The sequence below is a fragment of the Cryptotermes secundus genome, unplaced genomic scaffold (assembly GCF_002891405.2).
Source record: "Cryptotermes secundus unplaced genomic scaffold, Csec_1.0 scaffold537, whole genome shotgun sequence".
NCBI classification, from domain to species: Eukaryota; Metazoa; Arthropoda; class Insecta; order Blattodea; family Kalotermitidae; genus Cryptotermes; species Cryptotermes secundus.
The window spans coordinates 2795518-2816630 of record NW_019740661.1 but is presented as its reverse complement, the minus strand read 5'-3'; the positions used below and the strand labels follow the sequence as shown (position 1 = coordinate 2816630).

The window sequence follows — 21113 nt, the reverse complement described above, 5'->3', positions numbered from 1 at the left end:
GATGGGGGAAGCATTATAGATACCTCTCAGCTAGTAGAGCCGGTCTCGCTGGCTGGGCGGGACTGATGGTAAGCACCAGTACCGGTAGGATATAGAGACTGGTAGAAATCATAGAGGGAAGCACAATGGACCAATACAGGTCTAAGTGCATGGGGAAACCCACCCTCTCCAATAACTAACCAAAACAAATGTCTCTAGACAGCTTTCTAGTAAAAAAGAATGAGATATGTATCATAAATAATAAACTAATTATTTCGATTTCTTTTTTTGTTTTCTGCAAATCGAATTCACATTCCAGGTTGGTTCATTCCGCATAGAAGAAAAGATGAAGATGATTCAAGCTCCTTAACAAAGTATATTTAATTTTTTTTAATAAACGTTATACATAAATTTTTTTTAGTATTTTTTCGGCATGGAACGCATTATCGTATTTTACATTAATTTATATGGGAAAAATTGTTTCGCCTTACGAGTGTTTCGCATTACGAGCAAGATTCTGGAACGAATTATGCTCGTTAAGCGAGGTTCAACTGTATTTGGAAAGGAAAAGTCGGGATGAACCGGAAACTACAGATGATAGGTACTAGGGCAATGAGATTCAGTCTCAGGTTTATCCAGGCCTCGCATTAGCGGGAAGGCAAAAGTAACAAATGCTGGCTACTACACAATACAGGCTAATGAGCGCTTTTAATATTTCAGCCAATAACATAGGTTCTTATGCTAAGTAGGTTCTGACTTGAGAAATCTACTTGATATGATTGGAGAGTGTTCTAGTAACACACTTCAAAATAATTTTTCTTTCAACTTAAACACTTAACCCAAACTTAGAATCACACTAATTTTTATGGCTTGATCCTTGGAGAGTTATTAAGCGACTGCTTTTAGTAACACACTTCGAAATGATTTTACTTTCAACTTAAACTTTTGAACCAAACTTGAAATGACACAAATTTTTATGGTTTGATCCTTGGAGAGTTATTAAGCCACTACCTTTACAGGCTGACTCTGCTTTGAGGCAAGAAGTCTTCACAGTTTCAGCTCCGCCTCCAAGTTACTGCCCTAATTTCAACTGATGGGAACAATTTGAAATCTGGGAGTTTACTACAGTTCTCACTGCTCCGATCTTCTTGTTCCAAGGGACACTCACCCTTGATGACCTAACGCATTTTTTGACAGTTGCTTGAAAAATTATACCAGTAGCGTGGGTTGCGGGTCTTCCCACTTTTGACTTACGGGGTTCAAAACCTGTCAAGTATAACTTTACGGTCAACTTTCGAACTCAATTTCCTGGAAAACGCTGCGGGGTGCTTCCTACCTTATCTTGGTAGCAGTGAAGTAGGCCATATTCTTGAAACCAAAAATCGGGCTAAGTCACCCTTGGATATTCCGTACTAAATCCTAGGCGTAATTACTATAATAAAAAACGTAATTACAAATAAAACTGGTGGTGTCAGTGATACGGCTACACAGCCTAGACGTCTCACAGCCCTATGGGCCTCCATGGCCTCTTACAGGGATAGCTTTACCTTTTTCTACCACACTCAAATAATTGAATTTCTTATATCACATCTTAAACATACTCGCACTTAATTCGTGTAACTGCGCACGTTTTAGATATATCTCCTGCATGCGTCTGTAACAGCAACAGGGCATTTCTCATTTCTGTTAGAGGCTGAGTCGACCCCCATAGTGCGTCTGATAGGATTAGGTCAATTGAAAAATCCACCTCATCGGGACCTGAACCCGCGACCTTCCGGCTTGTAGCACAGTGCCTCAGCCAACTACGCTACCGCGTGCCTCAGAATAAGGTCGAAAGATAACATTAAGCTGGATTCAATGGGCCGCGCCTTAGCTCAAGCGGTTAGTCGCTGGCTTCCCAACGCGGCGACCCGGGTTCGATCCTGGGTCTGGTCAAGTGGGATTTGTGGTGGACACAGTAGCGCTGGGGCAGGCTTTCTCCGAGTACTTCGGTTTCCCCTGCTAATCCTCATTCCACCAACTGCTCCACAATCACCCTCACCTATCATCTAGGGCTGGTACAATAGGCCAGAAGTGGCCGCAGTTCAAGGGACTTAGTCCCACCCCAATAGCAATAAAAATGAAGCTTGATTCAGAGAGACAGACTTTGGGTCTGAGAGAGAAATGGAACTGGCTAAAGATGATGTTCAATGACCGGCTTCGGTAGGGGTGATGAACCTTGGGGTTCTCGTAAACCAGTGCTAGGTAGGTAGCTACGTAATCAATCAATCAGTTTGTTAGGTTGGTAATGAACTTCACTCACTTATTCAGAACGCTATATTGCTCCAATAAGAACCGGTAGTAGCAGGTTCGAGGCGGGTCGCCATACTTGCATTCTCTAGTACAGGAGATGTTGTTAGGCGTAGGGAAGTCGTGGTCGTCCACGTCGTCGGGTTGCACGTACTGACTCAGCTCACTGTCACCTAAAATAATATTTCAGCTTACTGCTTAAATAGCTTCTTATTGTGTTTGTGCCTTCATTGATAGTGAAATTTGCCTGTCCTCATCTGCAAATCACATGGCTCTAGTTCTCTCGTTATATAAATCTTAGCTCTCTTCGAAGAATGCTGTCTTCTGGGATGTGGCGCCATGTATATCTTGTGTAAACCGACGTTTCGGAGGAACATCGACTCCATCTTCAAGGTAGAAAATTCGGCGAGCAACGTACCAGCGCTAGCAGGTGGCTGCAGACTGAGTCACCAGTCGAAACGCCCAACTATAGTTAGGAAGTGATAGTTGTAGGCGATACATTTCTCCGAAACGTCTGTATACACAAGATCTACACGGCACCGCATCTCAAAAGACGGCATTCTTCATAGTCTCCGCCTTGTAAACCTTAAATCCAACTTTGCTCTTTCCGTTTGAGACAGTTGTTTAAAGACTTGGAGACGGCGAATCCACTAGTCAGTGAATTTCTTTCTCGAGATATATATTGTAACCGTACGTCTCTCGCTAAAATGATTTAATTAAGGGCATTGCGAATTTATGCATTGTTTCACACCCTGACAGACGCTCTTCCGGCGAGAGAATGTCCCGGGACCGTCTTGTTGTAATTCAACTATTGTCTTCCTTAGGCTTAGGGTGTCACTATTGTCCCTAACGTCGCCTGTTTGCTCCTGGTATCAAACCCATGAACTGACCTTGTGCGAGACCGGCCAGGAGGGGTCTTGGGTTCCCTGCTCGTGTGCCCTGAAGACCTAAAAAAGTTTATGATGGGTCTCTAGAAAAATACAAATGTAGGACAGATGCCGTGCTCAACCCATGGCTTTCTCTGTTTATTTTCTTGTTTTTTATATCCACTGGGGGACTTGTAAAGAGAGAGCAGTTGTTTACAGGGAGCGGAGGTGGACAGTTGAAAAGGGAGTTGCAGGAGGGTAGCTAGGGAGTGGCTTGTATGGTCAGTGAGCTGGGGGCAAATTGGTGTAAAAAGGTTAAGTGTGACGGAGCGGCTAGCTAGGAGGAAGATATATAAAGATTGATCACTGTATGAAATTTTAAATTAAGGCTGCAATACACGGTGTGCTCTGGAGACCATGGATTCATGAACCCCGAAGTGGGTTCCACTCCCATCTCCGAAGCACCCGTATCCATGAGATAAAGAACTCATCTCGAGCAATAGTCACGGCAGCTGTGCGTCGGCGGGCGACTACGATATATATATATATAGTGACGGAATATGGCCATTTGCTAGGCAATGGCTGGGTAAACACTGCCTAAAAGCCGGAATAGCAGCAGAAGCGAAAGTCATTTTGCTAGACAGTGGTTCGCTAGCATCAGTTTCCACGGCAACGAATATTAACAAAGGCATTCCCGGGACAACAGACAGAATAACAGAAGACAATTAACTGTTCGAAATGATGACTTATATCCGGGCCGCGTGGCTGTTGTAAAAGGGAATTCATTCGTGCATTCAGTGCAGTGAGAGATTCGTCAGAGATTTTCTTCATAGAGGTTCGTAAGACAGAAGGAGTTCAGCTATCATAATTGGTTGTAATTGTAATCGAAATGCCAATAAATTCATTCATAAAATCCAGAACCCATTATTATTAGTCACGTCAACTCCTTGTATGGGACAGTATGTTCACCGATCCCGTAGAAGGTAATTTTGCTACCATATTGTAAGTCGTTTTACACGACACTGTACTGTCAAGATAATTTCTGGTGCATTTCATACTGTAACCGTCCTCCTTGCTCCTACGTTGTGCTCCACTTATCACCGCCCTCCCTCTTCTCGTGGGTGTCGAGAAGTTAGGTGGGAAGGGACGAGAATTGTGGTTGTTGGTGCTGGTAGGCGAGAGTTCGCTTCCTGTACACCCTTAGGTGTCTCGCAAGTAGGTAAAGACGGGAGTATCTGGGTTCTGCTCTGTAACTTGTAGAGGTGAGTTCTTATCCCGGGGTCTTATACGGGCCTGGCTCAGGCAGGGCAGGAAGAATCTTTCACTACAGTCACACACACCTCTTCAGACTTTGCACTTAGTAATTATTTAATTCACTTCCGTTCACTGAATACAACGGAAACTCCAATGTTTACAAATTGTATTTAACATGTAATACTTTCTTTTCTGAAGGAACGTAGTTGTAAATTTGAGACTGACTTCGCCGAAAGTTGGATGAAGACTCTTTGAGGTGGAATGCACTCTCTCTGAATCCTGAGGTCCACGAACCACAGACTCCAAGAGAAATCCACTCCTCCACTTTTGCCATTGGTTAAGTTTTCAAACTAGGAGGTTCCCTAAATTTGTTAATTTCCAATCATGTTGCTTTGCTATGTGATTCTGGCAGATGCTGACCCGACGCTAAGGTTGACAGCGACTTGATGCATTACGATCCGGGGATGAGGCTCCGGCCGTCTCACTTTTAAGTTATAGCTGTTCCAAGCTGTCAGCTCTCAAATTCTCAAAGACTTTCCGACTTCGCCGAAACTGCCAGAATTCCAGGAAAGTACCAGATGTTACTTTCTGTCCACATAGCAAAACTTGAACTATGTACCTTCTGCATGTAAGAGTTTGCTATCTGCCGGATTCTCTTTGTATTTACGTGATATTAACTTAATATAGGTATAATTAATACACAATAGTCCACCAATTAGAATGAACGGTTACAACAGAGAGTTATCGTATATGAATAATTTCCGTTAAACTCTATTTTTCATTTTTAGCACTACATTTTACAACATTGCGAAATATATTTGTCCGTATCTGAAGGAAAACTAACCTTGTCAAACAAGCAGTGTTATCAAGATAAGTCAGAAAACATGGGATATCTAAGCGAAGGTTCGGCAACCAGCAGTGGACAGGCGAGGGCGAACAGATTTATAGTCAACTGGTACAAGGACAAATTGGACTCTTTGTATTCTAAACAATTTCTTCGAAATGGTCACAGAATTCGCTGCAGATTTTCTAGTCTGTTGTCCTATAAGTAAACTGTTCAGGCTTTCGTCGGTAATGTGTTCACAGCCGTCAAGTTATGCCAGCGATTTAATATAGGCCAAAGTAATATTTATTACATGTGATGGATGAATGCTCTTACCTAGCCCAAGGATGGTCAAGATGAGCAAGAAAATGAAAAGAGCCATGGCGTTGCTGATGCAGGATAGTGTGTTGAGTGCTGCCCTGCGAATAATCAAAATAAATATCTCATTTCATAAAACTCTGGGGATAAATGGGTGAAACCTGCAGGCTAGAAAAGTTTTGAAATAGTGACAAAACAGGTAATTCTAACGCGTTATGACGATGGTGTATAACACTCAGAATTACTGTTTTTTTTTTGGACTTTCTCCATCGTCTGGTATTCTGAAAAAAAAAAATACAGAACACAACTTTTCGGAAAGTGGATCTGTTTCCATCCTCAGCTGAGGGGGGAGACACCTGCTGTGTTGGGTCTCTTAGAAAGAGCCAACCTCAGATAACCTTAGCTCTTTCTAAGGGACTCAAAATGTGTGTTTCTCTCCTCTCACCTGAGGAAGGAAACAGATCCGTATCCGAAACGTTGTGTTTTCTCGTTTTTTAGAATACAGGACGATGGACAAAGATCAAAACCAAGTAATTCCAAGTGACAAAATAATCAAAATAATCGCCAGTGAGGATTTTACGTGCAGCATACAGATAAGACAAATTATACCCGGCTCATTTTAAGTTAAATATTCGAGCACTTGTCCTTCTAGTACACGTGTCGGGACTTGAAGCTGGCTGTATCGAGCAGAGGGTGGTCAAATGTGGCCGTGGTACGGTTTGTGGGCTGATTCCTTATATGAGTACGTTTCGAACGCCAGCGTTGGGTTGAGGTCAGGGAATAATTAGGAGGATTATAGGATTTACTTAAGGATTCAGGTGGCTCTTCAGAAGATGGTATCTTGATTACAGGGCCGGCCACACGGGTTTAAGATGAAAATTGAAAGTGGACTGTCTATGCCATAAGAGCGACGGACACGGCGGTACGAATGATGAATTCCATTCACTGTGGTTAATAACGATGCATGAAAGATTTTCGCCGCAACATTAGGACTTCTAAATAGTACACACATAATTCAGAACACTGCAAATGTATTAGAGTACAATCTCTTGAAGGAAAAGGAGCCGGGATAGCGCAGTCAGTATAGCGACTGGCTACTAGCTGGACGGCCGAGGGGTCCAAGTTCCAGCCCCTGTAAGGTCAGGAATTTTTTCTTCTCCNTCTGAAAAAAAAAATACAGAACACAACTTTTCGGAAAGTGGATCTGTTTCCATCCTCAGCTGAGGGGGGAGACACCTGCTGTGTTGGGTCTCTTAGAAAGAGCCAACCTCAGATAACCTTAGCTCTTTCTAAGGGACTCAAAATGTGTGTTTCTCTCCTCTCACCTGAGGAAGGAAACAGATCCGTATCCGAAACGTTGTGTTTTCTCGTTTTTTAGAATACAGGACGATGGACAAAGATCAAAACCAAGTAATTCCAAGTGACAAAATAATCAAAATAATCGCCAGTGAGGATTTTACGTGCAGCATACAGATAAGACAAATTATACCCGGCTCATTTTAAGTTAAATATTCGAGCACTTGTCCCTTTAGTACACATGTCGGGACTTGAAGCTGGCTGTATCGAGCAGAGGGTGGTCAAATGTGGCCGTGGTACGGTTTGTGGGCTGATTCCTTATATGAGTACGTTTCGAACGCCAGCGTTGGGTTGAGGTCAGGGAATAATTAGGAGGATTATAGGATTTACTTAAGGATTCAGGTGGCTCTTCAGAAGATGGTATCTTGATTACAGGGCCGGCCACACGGGTTTAAGATGAAAATTGAAAGTGGACTGTCTATGCCATAAGAGCGACGGACACGGCGGTACGAATGATGAATTCCATTCACTGTGGTTAATAACGATGCATGAAAGATTTTCGCCGCAACATTAGGACTTCTAAATAGTACACACATAATTCAGAACACTGCAAATGTATTAGAGTACAATCTCTTGAAGGAAAAGGAGCCGGGATAGCGCAGTCAGTATAGCGACTGGCTACTAGCTGGACGGCCGAGGGGTCCAAGTTCCAGCCCCTGTAAGGTCAGGAATTTTTTCTTCTCCACGTCGTCCAGACCGGCTCTGGGGTCCGCCCAACCTCCTATCCAATGGGTACCGGGGGCTCTTCCCACGGGAGTAAAGCGGCCGGGGCGTGAAGCTGACCACTCATCTCCAGCTAGTGCCGATGTCAAGAAAATATGGATCTATTCATCCACTCCCCCATACGCCTTCATGGCGTGGTGCTTAATTAGTTAAGTACAGGGACAACTTTACCTTTACCGTTACCTTACCTCTTGAAGGAAATGCTACAATTCTTTTGCAAAGATTGCACTGGCATGAAAAATTATATGCTATGTACATGTATTTTCGTAACTTTCTTTCACTTGCTCTTCTTTTATAATCAGCGTAACATGAGTTGCAAGGCCGCGCCATAGCTCAAGCGGTTAGTCGCTGGCTTCCCACCGCGGAGGCCCGGGTTCGATTCCGGGTCTGGTCAAGTGGGATTTGTGATGGACAAAGTGGCGCTGGGGAAGGTTTTCTCCGAGTACTTCGGTTTCCCCCGCCAATCTTCATTCCACCAATTGCTCCCACAATCACACTCACCTATCATCTGGGGCTGGTACAATAGGCCAGAAGTGGCCACAGTACAAGGGACTTAGTCCCACCTCACTAGAAATAAAAAAAACTTGAGTTGCTTGACCGATTCGTTCTTAAAGTATATATCAAGAATATTTCAACTACACAAGATACTCAGCGGTGAATTAGAGGGGAAGATTGTCATGAATAGGAGGTATGGTACGTAGTTAAACGTTTAGGAGGAAGCGATATTTGAAGGTGTTATCACAGCATTCCTTTTGTGAGACCGACGAATAAATCTGAGAACTTCCGAGAAAACATTCGTATCTCAGCCGGGTTTCGAACGGGCTGCCTGTGTCACGGACAGTCGACAGGGAGTGGTCCTCCAGCATGGGAGTTGAGTGTAAGGCTAACAACTGGTCATAAGAATCAGCTTTTTACGAAATGTTACACAAGACCTCGCATATGGTCAGATTATTTGAAACGACCTAAACAGCGGAAAACTGACNTGGTTGTCCACCAGAATTTGTGGCACCCACCTGGAGGACATTCGCAGGTCTTCATGCAGGATTGTGTGCACAGATCCCACGGAAATGCCAACTTTGGAGGCGATGTTTTCCACACTCAATCGGCGATCCTCCAAAACAACTTTCTCAACTCAGTCGAACATGTTGTCAGACCAGCTGATGCAAGGCCGAGATTGTTTGGATTCGTTGTCACACGACATTCGGCCTTCTTTGAATTGTCACACCCACAAATGTACATTTTTCACATTCATGACACCATCACCACATGTCTCACTCAACTGGCGATGAATTTCAATGCGTGTCACGCCACGCAAGTGGAGAAAACGAATGATTACTCTCTGTTATTGTAACGAAAACGTCGCCGTTTTAAGTATCAAAAACACTGCTCACTCTCGCTGCCACCACTAGAGTTCTGTGTGCTGTACAGTGCTGCCATCACTGTCACGCATTCACAAAGAGTGCACACGTATTTTAAACTAAACCGCATATGTCTATCTGCTCCCAGTCCTGAGAAAAAAAATCGGAGACCTTAGAACTTGAACGCCCCTCGTATTTTGACACCTGTAATGTAACGAATCTCTATAGAACAAGTTCATTGGCAACTTTTGCAAGAGGATTAGCAACCCACGTAATAAATCAGTTTTGATAGGAATGCAGGAAATCAGATTGGGCATGGTTAGTGCCAGCAGGTAATTGTATTGTCGCTTGTTTCCCAGGTAACGCGACAAGAAAATTTACGTGGGTCTCGGATTTGGACGAATATTTATTGGACAATCACACTATACACTCACAAATACAATTATTCGCACTTATAAGGCCTTCGGACGTTTCCTCTTCAAGATTATACACTCTCGTACCGCCATCTCGGGGAAGTGTCTTCTGCTCTGCTCAGAGCTCAACTGTCCTTAGCTCTTGTCGGATACGAACTAACTGGTCTCCTGTCGGATTTGAACTCTGCTGGTCTCTTGTTGGACTGTTATATCCTGCACTCGGATTGAATAGGGAACACCTTGTCGAAGAGTTAATTTCATCCGCTGCAATGCAACGAATCTCTTGTTGCGCGGGAATACATTTCATGCAAATAACTGTGGAAGCCCCACTGTTAGACTTTCATCTCCGGGGCAACGATTTCCCAGGCAGTGCTGCATAGGAATTGCTAACCGTTGACCAGTGATGGGCGTCTTATCGTCCGGCCTTCCTGGCGGCAATTCATAATACATTTTCGCTATGGAAATGGGAACGAAACAGGGACAGGGGTTTTCGTTCATAAGGGAATCATATCTGCAGTTGAGAGGGTAGAGTTTATTCACCATACATGTGATATAAAATACTAAGGGGTCTCTGGCACGATATTATTCTGAATGTTCATACCACAACGGAGGATAAAACTGACGATTTCAGTGTCAAAGTAGGCGAAGAAGATATTTTAAAACCGAATTTGGGAGCGAGGGGCCACTTGGCATTAGTGATGATACTGCAGTTAGTGTAGTAAACTTTGCCACAGTCAAGAATCTGATTAAGAGTACAGAGATGGGCTCAGGTACGATGATATACACATCAAGTTTCATAAAGACTGGTTCAACCATTCAGAAGTTGATAAGGGGGATACGCACGCACACAAGCCTACTTTTAATTTTTTCAAATTGAGAAAAGCATGCGAAAAAACTAATTTTACTTGTAATTTTTTATTGGCGTGGGACTTGATTTCTCACATTAAGGGAAGAATCAAGAGTGAGGGTATTTGGGAACAAGATGCTGAGGAGAATAATGGAACCTAAGAGGGATGAATAATAGGAGGCTGGAGAAAATTACATATGATGAATTTTATACCTTCTAATATAATTAAAATAATTAAGCCAAGGAGGATGGTATAGTCACCCATCGAGGCAAATATGAGTTGATAGGAAGGAAATATCTAGGAAGAACTAGATGCCGAAGGGAGGATAATATTAAAATGGATCTTAGAGAAATGGGACGGAGTGTGGACTGGACTCATCTGGCTCAGGATGGGGTCCATTTGCGGGCTTTTGTGAACCTTCTGTTTCCATGGAATGTTGGGAATGGCCGAGTGGCCGAACAACTGTCTGCTCCCCGAGGACTCAGCCCCATGGACTTAGCCTACTGATATATCTGGCGACTATATACCTATATTTAATACAGGGTAAATGTTCCTTAAAATATCCTAAGCTACTATCTCTTCATGCTACTTACGTGTAAGGTCCGGCCGGATTCACAGTGCCATGGTGAATGCGGTCAGTTGTCTATCTACCCAACACGGTGAATGTTAATTTATGCATGTGTTTTCCTACTTGATAAGAAATAACGTGCTCTTTTTTTTTTACTAAATCATTTCACAAAGCTTTCTAATACTTTGTTAAAACAGGAACATTGGGAAGCAACGTCAATAAAAAGAAACGGGAAATTCCGGGAAGAACTAACCGCCTACTGTCCTTTGATACGTCACAGACCACCTAGAAGTTCTTCTGTTGTTGCTTGTGTATTAATTGCCGCGGTAACGATTTTACATAGCTGTTGCCTAACCACGACTGGGGGGACACATTTATACACACCGACTGAGGGGAGGAATTTATGAAGTACACCCTGGAGATCGACTCAGTTGCCATGATACGAGTATACATACGAAGTTTTGTAAAGACTGGTTCAGTCATTTAAAAGCTGAAAAGGGGCACACACACGGGTAGCATGGTGATCGCACAAGCTTCCTTTTACTTTTTCAAAATAAGGAAAGTAGGCTGAAAAAGATACACCACCGTCGTAGACCACAAGTCACTCGATTGTTTGCCGTCTGTTTCAAGAGACATGGTCCTTAGACAGATTTCCTATCAATTTTATAGCACATTTTAGAAGTACAGTATGTTAAGAAAAACTTACCTACTCCAGTATATAACTCCATGAAGCAGAGACTTTTTTTGAGAATCTGACAGTCATTCAGCTGGCCAAGAAATTCTCTGTCTTTCATGGAATCCGACTTGGCATACAGGATTTGTGCAGGCCTAGAGGTAGGCTTGTGGACAAACCACATTGGATCTAGTAAGCATAATACCTGAGACGTTTGGTACAGAAGCTTTCCCTTATCTGAAATTTGTTGCTTGCTTGGCTTACTCTTAAGGCGCGTCCACATTACTCGTGCTCGTGCTCGTGCACGTGCTAGTCGCTATGCTCGCGAGTAATGTGGACGATATGAGAAGTCACGAGACAAGCAAATTTAAAATTTTTAATTTAAAAACTATAGCCAATGAATTAAAATGCGACTAGGCCGCGCCATAGCTCAAGCGATTAGTCCCTGGCTTCCCACCGCTGCGACCCGGGTTCGATCCCGGGGTCTGGTCAAGTGGAATTTGTGGCGGACAAAGTGGCGCTGGGGCAGGTTTTCTCCGAGTACTTCAGTTTCCCCTGCTAATCTTCATTCCACTAATTGCTCCACAATCACCCTCACCTATCATCTGGGGCTGGTACAATAGGCCAGAAGTGGCCGCAGTGCAAGGGACTTAGTCCCACCCCACTAGCAATAAAAAAATACGACTACAGCCTGTACACACTACGAGTAAATATACGGATCCTCACGCGCCGAAGCCTGGCGAGCAACTGAAGTAGTGTGGACGAAGATTTACGAGCACAAGTAAAAGCCAGACGAGTCTCCCGACGAGCACAAGCCTGGCGAGCACGAGCACGAGCGCGAGTAATGTGGACGCGCCTTTAGACACTTAATATGGGGCCGTGTCCTTCTCCGAAACGTCTGTTAACTTCTGCCAGACTATAACACGTAATATACCAAAAGATAATACCTCAGAAACCTTCTGCTAGGTCACGTGATTAACAGACATGCGGTGTCTTGTTCCATACAAATTTGTTTGTAATACTGCTCACAAGACGTCTGGAATCATGACCTGCTTCATGGCTGAAGTGTATTTGTGAATGTAGGCCTAATTATCATAGTCGTGAAAATATTACTAAATATATTTTGTTTATTTTACATATATTGATAATATTCATGCTGTCAATTTCTTTCTTCCAACACGAACTAAGAAGCTTATACTGCCGTCACGAACTGAAACAGGAAAGCGATGGAATGATATTAATTCAGACTTACCTAACAAAACAGATTTAATTAAGGATAACTCAGGTTTCTACAGTTCTGCCCTCCACAGAGTATGGTGTTGTCGTCTGCACTCGCGAACACAACACCATGCGCGGCTTGTGGGAACAAAGGACATGCAAGGATCAAAACTGCAGACAGAACATAACCACGGGCTTGCATACGGAAAGGGTGAGCCACTGCAATGTAAACAACCGAAATGGACTACACCCCTTATGAGGTGGAATTAGGGGCTTTATATAATTAAAAATTGTAACGATTTCTAATTGAATTTAAATGGTTTGAACTTTAACATGTAAGATTTTAACGCACAGTAGTTGAGTGCAGTCATAACATTTTAATTATGAAATGGTCAGTTACGCTCGTGTGGAATAGACAATACTCAGTTCAGTGTAGCAGAATTGGCATAATGGGACACATGAAAATGGCCGTTTGGTGCCGAAAAGTGTTGTGTTAATAGTGAAAGCAAATGTCAAGGAAGAAATAAATAGTTGCATTATTGATGAAAAGTTGTATGTAAACAAGGTTGAATATATATTTGTGTCTGCATTCTGATGTTTTCCAGTATCCTATACAGGAATGCAAGTAACATTCTCATGCAATGGGTGCATCTTATTAATTTGTCATCACAACATCAGAATTATTTATATCCACAAAATTTCTCATACATGAAAATGGAATTGCAGAGATAAAAACATTTGTATGGAATCTACATACACCTATGTATATTTTCTGTACAGCAGCAGAATAAAAATCCAGTATTGACTGATCCTCGCTAAATTTTGTATGATAGTCCTGCTATTAGGGACCACATCAACCTTATAATTTTAAAATCCTACTCTTGACACTAACAATATCACATATGCTCAGATTTGGGAGGTGGAAGCAGTATTCACGTCTCGTAATATGAAATAATATATAGATCTTTAAAATATATGCAACTTTTATTGATGTAATTTTTTTTTGTAGAGTATAAAAAAACAATGTGCAAGCTGAGTGCAGTCTGTATCAAGCCTTCAGTTTGATCGTGATAAATAATGAACCACCACAGCTGGGCGCATGAAATGCAATATTGAGAGTTTTTTAAGTAATAAAAACCAGGAAATGCTTTTGCTGTTCACTTCCAAATCTTTTAACAATTCATCTCCTTTCCAGAACACCAGAGATTAAACTATTAAAATAATGATTTTGCCTCTCACTTTGCATGGTTGTGAGACATAATCTCGTATCTAGATGAACGTAGGAAACAAATACAGTCTGAGAGCACTGAATGAAGTGAGGAATGGACAGGGCTATAGTTGAACCAGGGCAGTGCAGGGTGACGCCATATTGCTTTCTTGAGTGCCTAGGCACTGCTCTCACACTTCTTTTAATGACCCTGTTGTGAAAGAAAATTTTTACAGCTCGTTTAATTTCCAATCTGTGAGGTGTAATTTCAACTGAAGAAGTTGCAGCTACTGGAAATGGAGATGTCACAGAAGCTAAGTATATATATAGTAAACTTCTCAGAAGGCCTGGCATTATCACTGTCTGTACTAGGCCTATAGGATCCTGTAACTTTTCTCCACAGTGCAAACAATTCGTCTTCCTCTTTTTGTGATGATCACTGGTATTACCTAGGGTATAATTTCAGTGCATTTGCATTCTACAATGGACATCTCAGTAACAGACTTCTCAGTAGTGTAACATGACATTGTCTTAATTGTTCAGAGTAATTACATAATATTATAAAATATTTGCACAAAGTTCATTGCACTGATTCCAATAAAGTACGTACAATGTTAAGTCATAAAATGCATTTGACCCTGTAAACAGTGAGACCAGTGATTGAGTACTATGAATATTTCTTCTGTAGGATTTCAGAACATTCGTTACAGTCTAGGAATTAGAGAAACAATGGCTGAATGAGGTCACGATGTTAAAAGACTGTGCTTCACATATTGACTACTGAAATGTTCGGTGAGGCAGTTACCCTTCCTTTTGAGACTGTTTCCTTGCAGTAGGAAATAAAGGATTATGGTGGTTTATCAATCATAGATATGATGCAAATTTTATAAATAATTGAAATAATAATTTAAATAATATTGGTGGGAAAGCCAGAAGGAAAGAGACCACTAGGGAAACCAAGGTGTAGGTGGGTGGACAATATTAAAATAGATCTTATAAAGATAGGATGGGATGGTATGGATTGAACTGGCTCAGGATAGGGACCATTGGAGGGCTCTTGTGAATATGGTAATGAACCTTCAGGTTCCATAAAATGCTGGGAAATTCTTGAGTAGCTGCACAATTGGCAGCTCCTCCAGAAGGGCTAAGCTCCACAAGTAAGTAAGTAAGTAGTTAGTTAGTTAGTTAGTTAGAGAGGGTGGGTTTCCCCATGCACCGTGACCAGTTTGATCTATTGTGCTTCCCTCTATGATATTCTACCAGTCTCTTTACCCTACCGATAAATGGTGCGTACCATCAGTCCCGCCGAGCAAGCGAGTTCGGCCACTTGCTTAGCGGTGTCTATAATGCTTCCCCCATCTATCAGAGGCCTTAGAGACTATTGTTGGGCGGGAAACGTCCTGGAATTTGGCTCAGTGATCCCCTTTGGGGATATGAGGTTCTTTTACGTGCCGTAAAGTTACGACACGGGACACACAGCTTAAAGTCCCTCCCGGAGGACTTGTTCCCTGAATTTTTCCACCCTTAAAAATTCGACGACCTCCGCCGGGTATTTGAACCCTCGTACCACGAGTCATGAGGTGGGAACGTTACCTCTAGACTACGGAGGCTGCAAGTAAGTAAGTAAGTAAATGTTTAGGAAGACACCACTTAAAGCTTTTCTTGCCTTAAACGTTATAATAATTGGTTACAAAATTTTCCCATGTGATATATGTGTAATTTGTGCCCTTAGCATGTTTCTTGCTGATGTTAAAAGATTTCCCACCTAAAAGTGTATAGAAACACCTCTTACTACATTTTTTGTATCAACATCTCATTTGTTTCCAGTTTTGTTACTTTCTTTCCTTCATATGTGCAGTGACGATGTAACACTGTAGCTCAGGCTCCAAGGTAAAGCAAGTGGCAAGTGCAGTTCAGAAGATACAGCTCCCCTTCTCCCATCTTATCTGTGTTATTGAAGTGGTGATTTTACGGACAATCTTCATAATTTAGTTTTGTACCATTTTAATATTATTTGTGAATCATATTTTAAGCATATTTAACTAGTAACAAAGTACAGTACCCAAGCGGCCTCCGTAGTCTAGAGGTAACGTTCCCACCTCATGACTCATGGTACGCGGGTTCAAATACCCGGTGGAGGTCGTCGAATTTTTAAGGGCGGAAAAATTCAGGGAACAAGTCCTCCGGGAGGTACTTTAAGCTGTGTGTCCCGTGTCGTAACTTTACGGCACGTAAAGAACCTCATATCCCCAAAGGGGGGCAGGTTGAAGAACCCATCCCAGGGTTGAGCCCGGGAGGTGTCGCAATTGATTGCTGGCACTGAGCCAAATTCCAGGACGTTTCCCGCCCAACAATAGCCTCTAAGGCCTCTGACAGATGGGGGAAGCATTATAGACACCGCTAAGCAAGTGGCCGAACTCACTTGCTCGGTGGAACTGATGGTACGCCCCATTTATCAGTAGGGTAAAGAGACTGGTAGAATATCATAGAGGGAAGCACAATAGATCAAACTGGTCGCGGTGCATGGGGAAACCCACCCTCTCTAACTAACTAACTAACTAACTAACTAACTAACTAAGTACACTACCCAACATGTACACGAGAGCTTTGCTTAGACCTTCAACAAGCATAGTCATTACACGGTATGGCAAACTTCAGTTCTTACAATACTGGACTTTCTAAATGGAAGACCTAATGAGGAATTTAAAAAAATATGTATGTTAAAAATACCTGTATCAAATTTATAACTGATGGACTACAGTATTTGGCTTCAACAGTGAATGTGAATTGTTGTCTGGCAGAAAAGGATTATGTTATGAATGGTGTATAGCCATGAATGTGCAAGGAACTGTTGTGAGAAATAAAAGGTTCATACATACATACATACATACATACATACATACATACGTACATACATACGTACATCAGCGTTTCAGAGTATTCACAAGTGTGCAACTGGCACTGAATATAAAACTTGTGAAACAACAGTCACAAGACAGTCACAGATAAAATCGCATAGACATCAATTCAACCATAGTTAAAATCTAAACTGAATAGCTCAATAAAATAGATACAATGTTAGACATACAATTATACCAACAAGGTAATTAACAATCCATAATAAATCTCCTTCCTACTCATATATATATCCATGCAGTAAAGAACTATAATTTCATGGAGATTAGATACGGGGACATATTTTTTTGAATGTGTTAAAGAGATATATGTTTTTAGAAGAGTTTCATACAGTATACTGAGAAATAATGGCATGATAGAACTTCTGATGTACCTTGATTTGTGCATGGGGATTTATATAGATATTCTCATGCTTATCATCAGAGCTCTGAAAATTTGGGACAAATGTACATCGTATGTTCTACAGAAGTATTTATGGGACATTAAAATAGACAATAAAATAAAGGTCAGTTACATATAAACAGGCTGTCTGACAGGACTACATTTAGCATACTCAGGTGTCCATACTAATTGCTGTAAGGAAGCTTAATGTTCAATGAAGTCTTCTCAGACAACCAATCACATCAATATGTCTTGTGGCTCTCCCTAATTCTATCATGTCCATGCCCAAACACCATTAACAATTTGGAAGGAATTTCTAATCCATGGTGGAATTATGCCAGTACAGCTAGACCTCAGTAGTCTCCGTCACTGAGCATCCCTTGTAGCCTGTCCTTCTTGCCAGTACTGTGGTGTCCTTGAAATTTGTCCAGTGGTGTGCCTTGATGCTGTGCAAGTAACATGCCTATTGCTCTGTACCAGTAAAGGGCCTCGTATACAATCAGTGATTTTGTGCAACATTCACTGCTCTGCAGCCATTTTGTCATTGAGTAGAAGTAATTGACATGTTATGCAAATGTTATGTAAATTAAAACAGCTTTTAATATTTTTAATGCAACAAGTAATGTTGCAGAAACAAATTTATTGTGAATGGTGTAGCTTGCACAGACATGTCCAATCTTGCCCAGCTGCAATGGCATCAACATTTACTAAAAAGAGACTTCTGGAAGGGATTTATCAAAATGTAAATGAGTTTTGTTACACCTTGGAAGATTAAAAGTGATTTATATAGAAACAGAAACTTCAGAAGTGAGAGTTATAATGCATTAGTAGCGAAACTGAAGTAAATTGAACTGACTGCAGCTAGAGAAATGGTATGAAAGAAAGTAAATGCCCTTTGAACTAATTTCAGAAGAGAATTACATAAGATGAAGATCCGGTGCCAGTCTGGATGATGTGTATGTGCTTTCTCTATGGCATTTCAGTGAAATTAACTTCTTGAGGGATCATGTAATTCTGTCTAAGGGAGGGCATACAGTGGATTCTGAGGACGAAAATTCTTTGAAAAATCAGTAAGTACAACTGATGCAATTCTTTATTTACAGTGCTTTGGATGATAGGACTATACCTGACTATTCTGAAATAACAAATGTCCTTCCACCATCCTTCTTCATTCTGTAGTACGTGCAAAAGTATTAGTCATCAATTTGGTAAATTCATATAAATATCAAAGATGCTCGCGTGTTATTTCCCTTTCTTTTAATGAGAAAAGTATGAATGATGAACCCTTGTCTAAACCTTTTGGTTAAGGATGTGAAAGGAAAGCAATGCAAACAGAATGAAGTTACTGACACTGGCCTGCAGCCATCTCAGTCAACGTAATGAGATTGATATTTTGGGTAGGGCTGGGTTTCAGATTTTAAGAAGCTGAAACAAGACCAACTAATATTTGCAAAGACAGCTATAATCATTTTGTTTAAGCTGTCTTAGGAACTCTGCATAGGAATTCAGCTTGAATTAACGAGCTGTGGGCTCAGCTGAGTGGATTATCAGCAACAATCAATAATGCATCAGTAGACAGCAATAGTGTCTTCACTGTTACTTGGTACCTTACGGTCAGTGTGGACAATATTGCTCTGAAGAGACAGTGTTTGAAAAGTTTCTTTTGAACAAGTAATTTTGTGGCGACATTTCTTTGTAAAAATATTATACTCTTCATCCAGTTTGTACGTTTTTAAATGGAAAAGTAAAACGTGCATTAATATTTTATTTTAGCGCGGTTATTATTTCCGCATATGTTTCTATTATCATTCTCCCAAAACTTTGTCTGACGAACATAGTTGTGAACTCAAAGTCGTCCAAGTTTTGGCGGGTCGTAACAAATCGAAAAGTTGCGGACAGTTTCTGACTTGAGAATATTCCACATCTCATTACTGTCTGTATTTTATAAAGCTGAAAATGAGCCGTTTCTGAAACCAGTCATTCATACAAATTATCTTACGACTTCCCTTCCGCAGCCCTACCCCTTCAAACTGACTCCTATAAGGATAATTGCTAACACCCATTTTCGTCTTCACGCTGTCAAGATTGGTCAAGATGGTCAAGCTCATTCTCCAGGTTAGGCTTGCGCAGTATGATTGCCTTATCAATTGCGATCAATGGGGTTATGTTGTCAACTAGCACATTGCACATAGGAACATTGCATAAACTGACTGATCGTGCAAAGGGCCCCAAACGCACCAAACAGATATCTTTTCTGTCTCCATTAGTGATATTTTGTTCTCTCTGGGTACATGTTTCATATATTGGAAACCCTGACGACTCTGACTATGGCGACCACCATGATGGTGTTGTTTACAAATGGCTGCTTGGCGGTTTGTCATTTTTGCAACAGCTGCTTAAAATTCGTTTCGTTGTTACTTTCAGTATTATTGCCATGGTATTTGTGGCGAGATTGTATCTTCAGAATATGTGTGTGCTTTGTAAGCAATTATTTACACTATGTAATTTTTAAAACATATTTGTGAATTATTTTTGTGAAAATAAGTAAACTCTTTCTGTTATTTTGTGGGTTATTTCACGATGATGTCAGTATCCGTACCGTACCTTCGAATGGCAGGATGATTCGTGACTGGTAAATTGGAAAGGATTTGAAAGGAAGCGGTCTTGGCCTAATCGAAGTACTGCCCCTGGCTTTTTCCAGGAGGAGCTGACGAAGGCCACGAAACATCACAATCAGTACAACCGGTGTCTCGGGTATAAGTCGAAGGCATCACTGCTAGACCCGCCTTTTCATTTATTAACCTGAACAGAATATAATGTTGAGTCATTTATATTTATTTATTCCATGTTACATTAGCTCCTTGTTGGGATGTATTGATATAGGACTGTTTGGACACAAAGCACATCAATGTTAAATGTCTTGATTTTATTCATGTTGCAGGTTTTACCCTCATGGTATGTAAGTCAGATGTCCGTTACATAAACTGGACACTGGCAACTGAGAGAGGACAGTCTCATAAAGAAAGGGATTATAGCCATCCAGCTTACAATGAAGTAGCTGTGTCTCCTTGTGATCTGACGGAGGATTCATGTGACATACATTGCTGCAGTGATCAGGCATGTAATCAGAAAATGAACATCATTAATAGTACCATCAAACACTGTGATGAAATAGCTGCCATATATAATTCATAGTAAGAATGTTTGGATGCCATGGTTCTTTTCAGTTACTCCAAGCTGTTTGCAAGGCAGTTTTTTAAACACACAAGATCCTTTTTTCCTCCTTCGTAATTGCCTTAGCATCTTTATTTTGACACACTTTGGTATGTTACAGTGAACAGATTGTCTGCAATTCTGTGACAGTCTAGGATTGGTTTTGAATGTGAAGATATCATCATAAAGCTTTTTAGTAATCCAAACTCCTGCAGGATTAGGTTTATTCTGTACTGTTCTTAAAATGAAGTGCTACATATTAAGAAGCTTCTGTTATGTCACAGTTTGTTTTGTTATTTAGTCTTTATAAAATGAGGTGCTCCATTTGTAGACATGTCCATGCAGTTTTCCATGTACGTAGGTCGTACTGAAAGTCATGAGCAACAATTTTTTGTAAAGTAACGTGCTTTATGATTCACAAACCAAATACACCACCTCAATCCACAGACCTTTCTTTATTTTTTGACATAATCGCCACTTCTTTGTACACGTTTCTCCCAGCGTTCTGGGAGTTTGAAAATTCCCCTTCTGTAAAATTCCATTCCAGCCATCCGAAGACACTGACTCACTGACTGGTCCACTGGTCCAGTGATTGAGACTAGCTCTTTCTGACGGGCCCAACTGAGTAGGTTTTTCCTTCCCTACCCACCTGAAGACAGAGACAGAGCTAGTCTCCAAAACATCGTGGTTTTTTGTCTTTTACGTACCAG

General features: G+C 41.4%; 1 protein-coding gene across 3 annotated transcripts in view; it reads left to right on the top strand.

Annotated features, from left to right (window-relative positions):
- Positions 1-21113, top strand: part of LOC111872507 (tectonic-2-like) — a 600257-nt gene that overhangs the window by 326271 nt on the left and 252873 nt on the right. For 2 of the 3 annotated variants that reach the window (XM_033754739.1, XM_023866497.2), the window contains exon 4: positions 20132-20307. In XM_033754739.1, coding sequence (XP_033610630.1) covers positions 20132-20307 — 176 coding nt within the window. Of the gene's footprint in view, positions 1-19551; positions 19671-20131; positions 20308-21113 lie in introns of those variants that run through there. The other variant, XM_033754740.1, reaches the window with a different exon arrangement.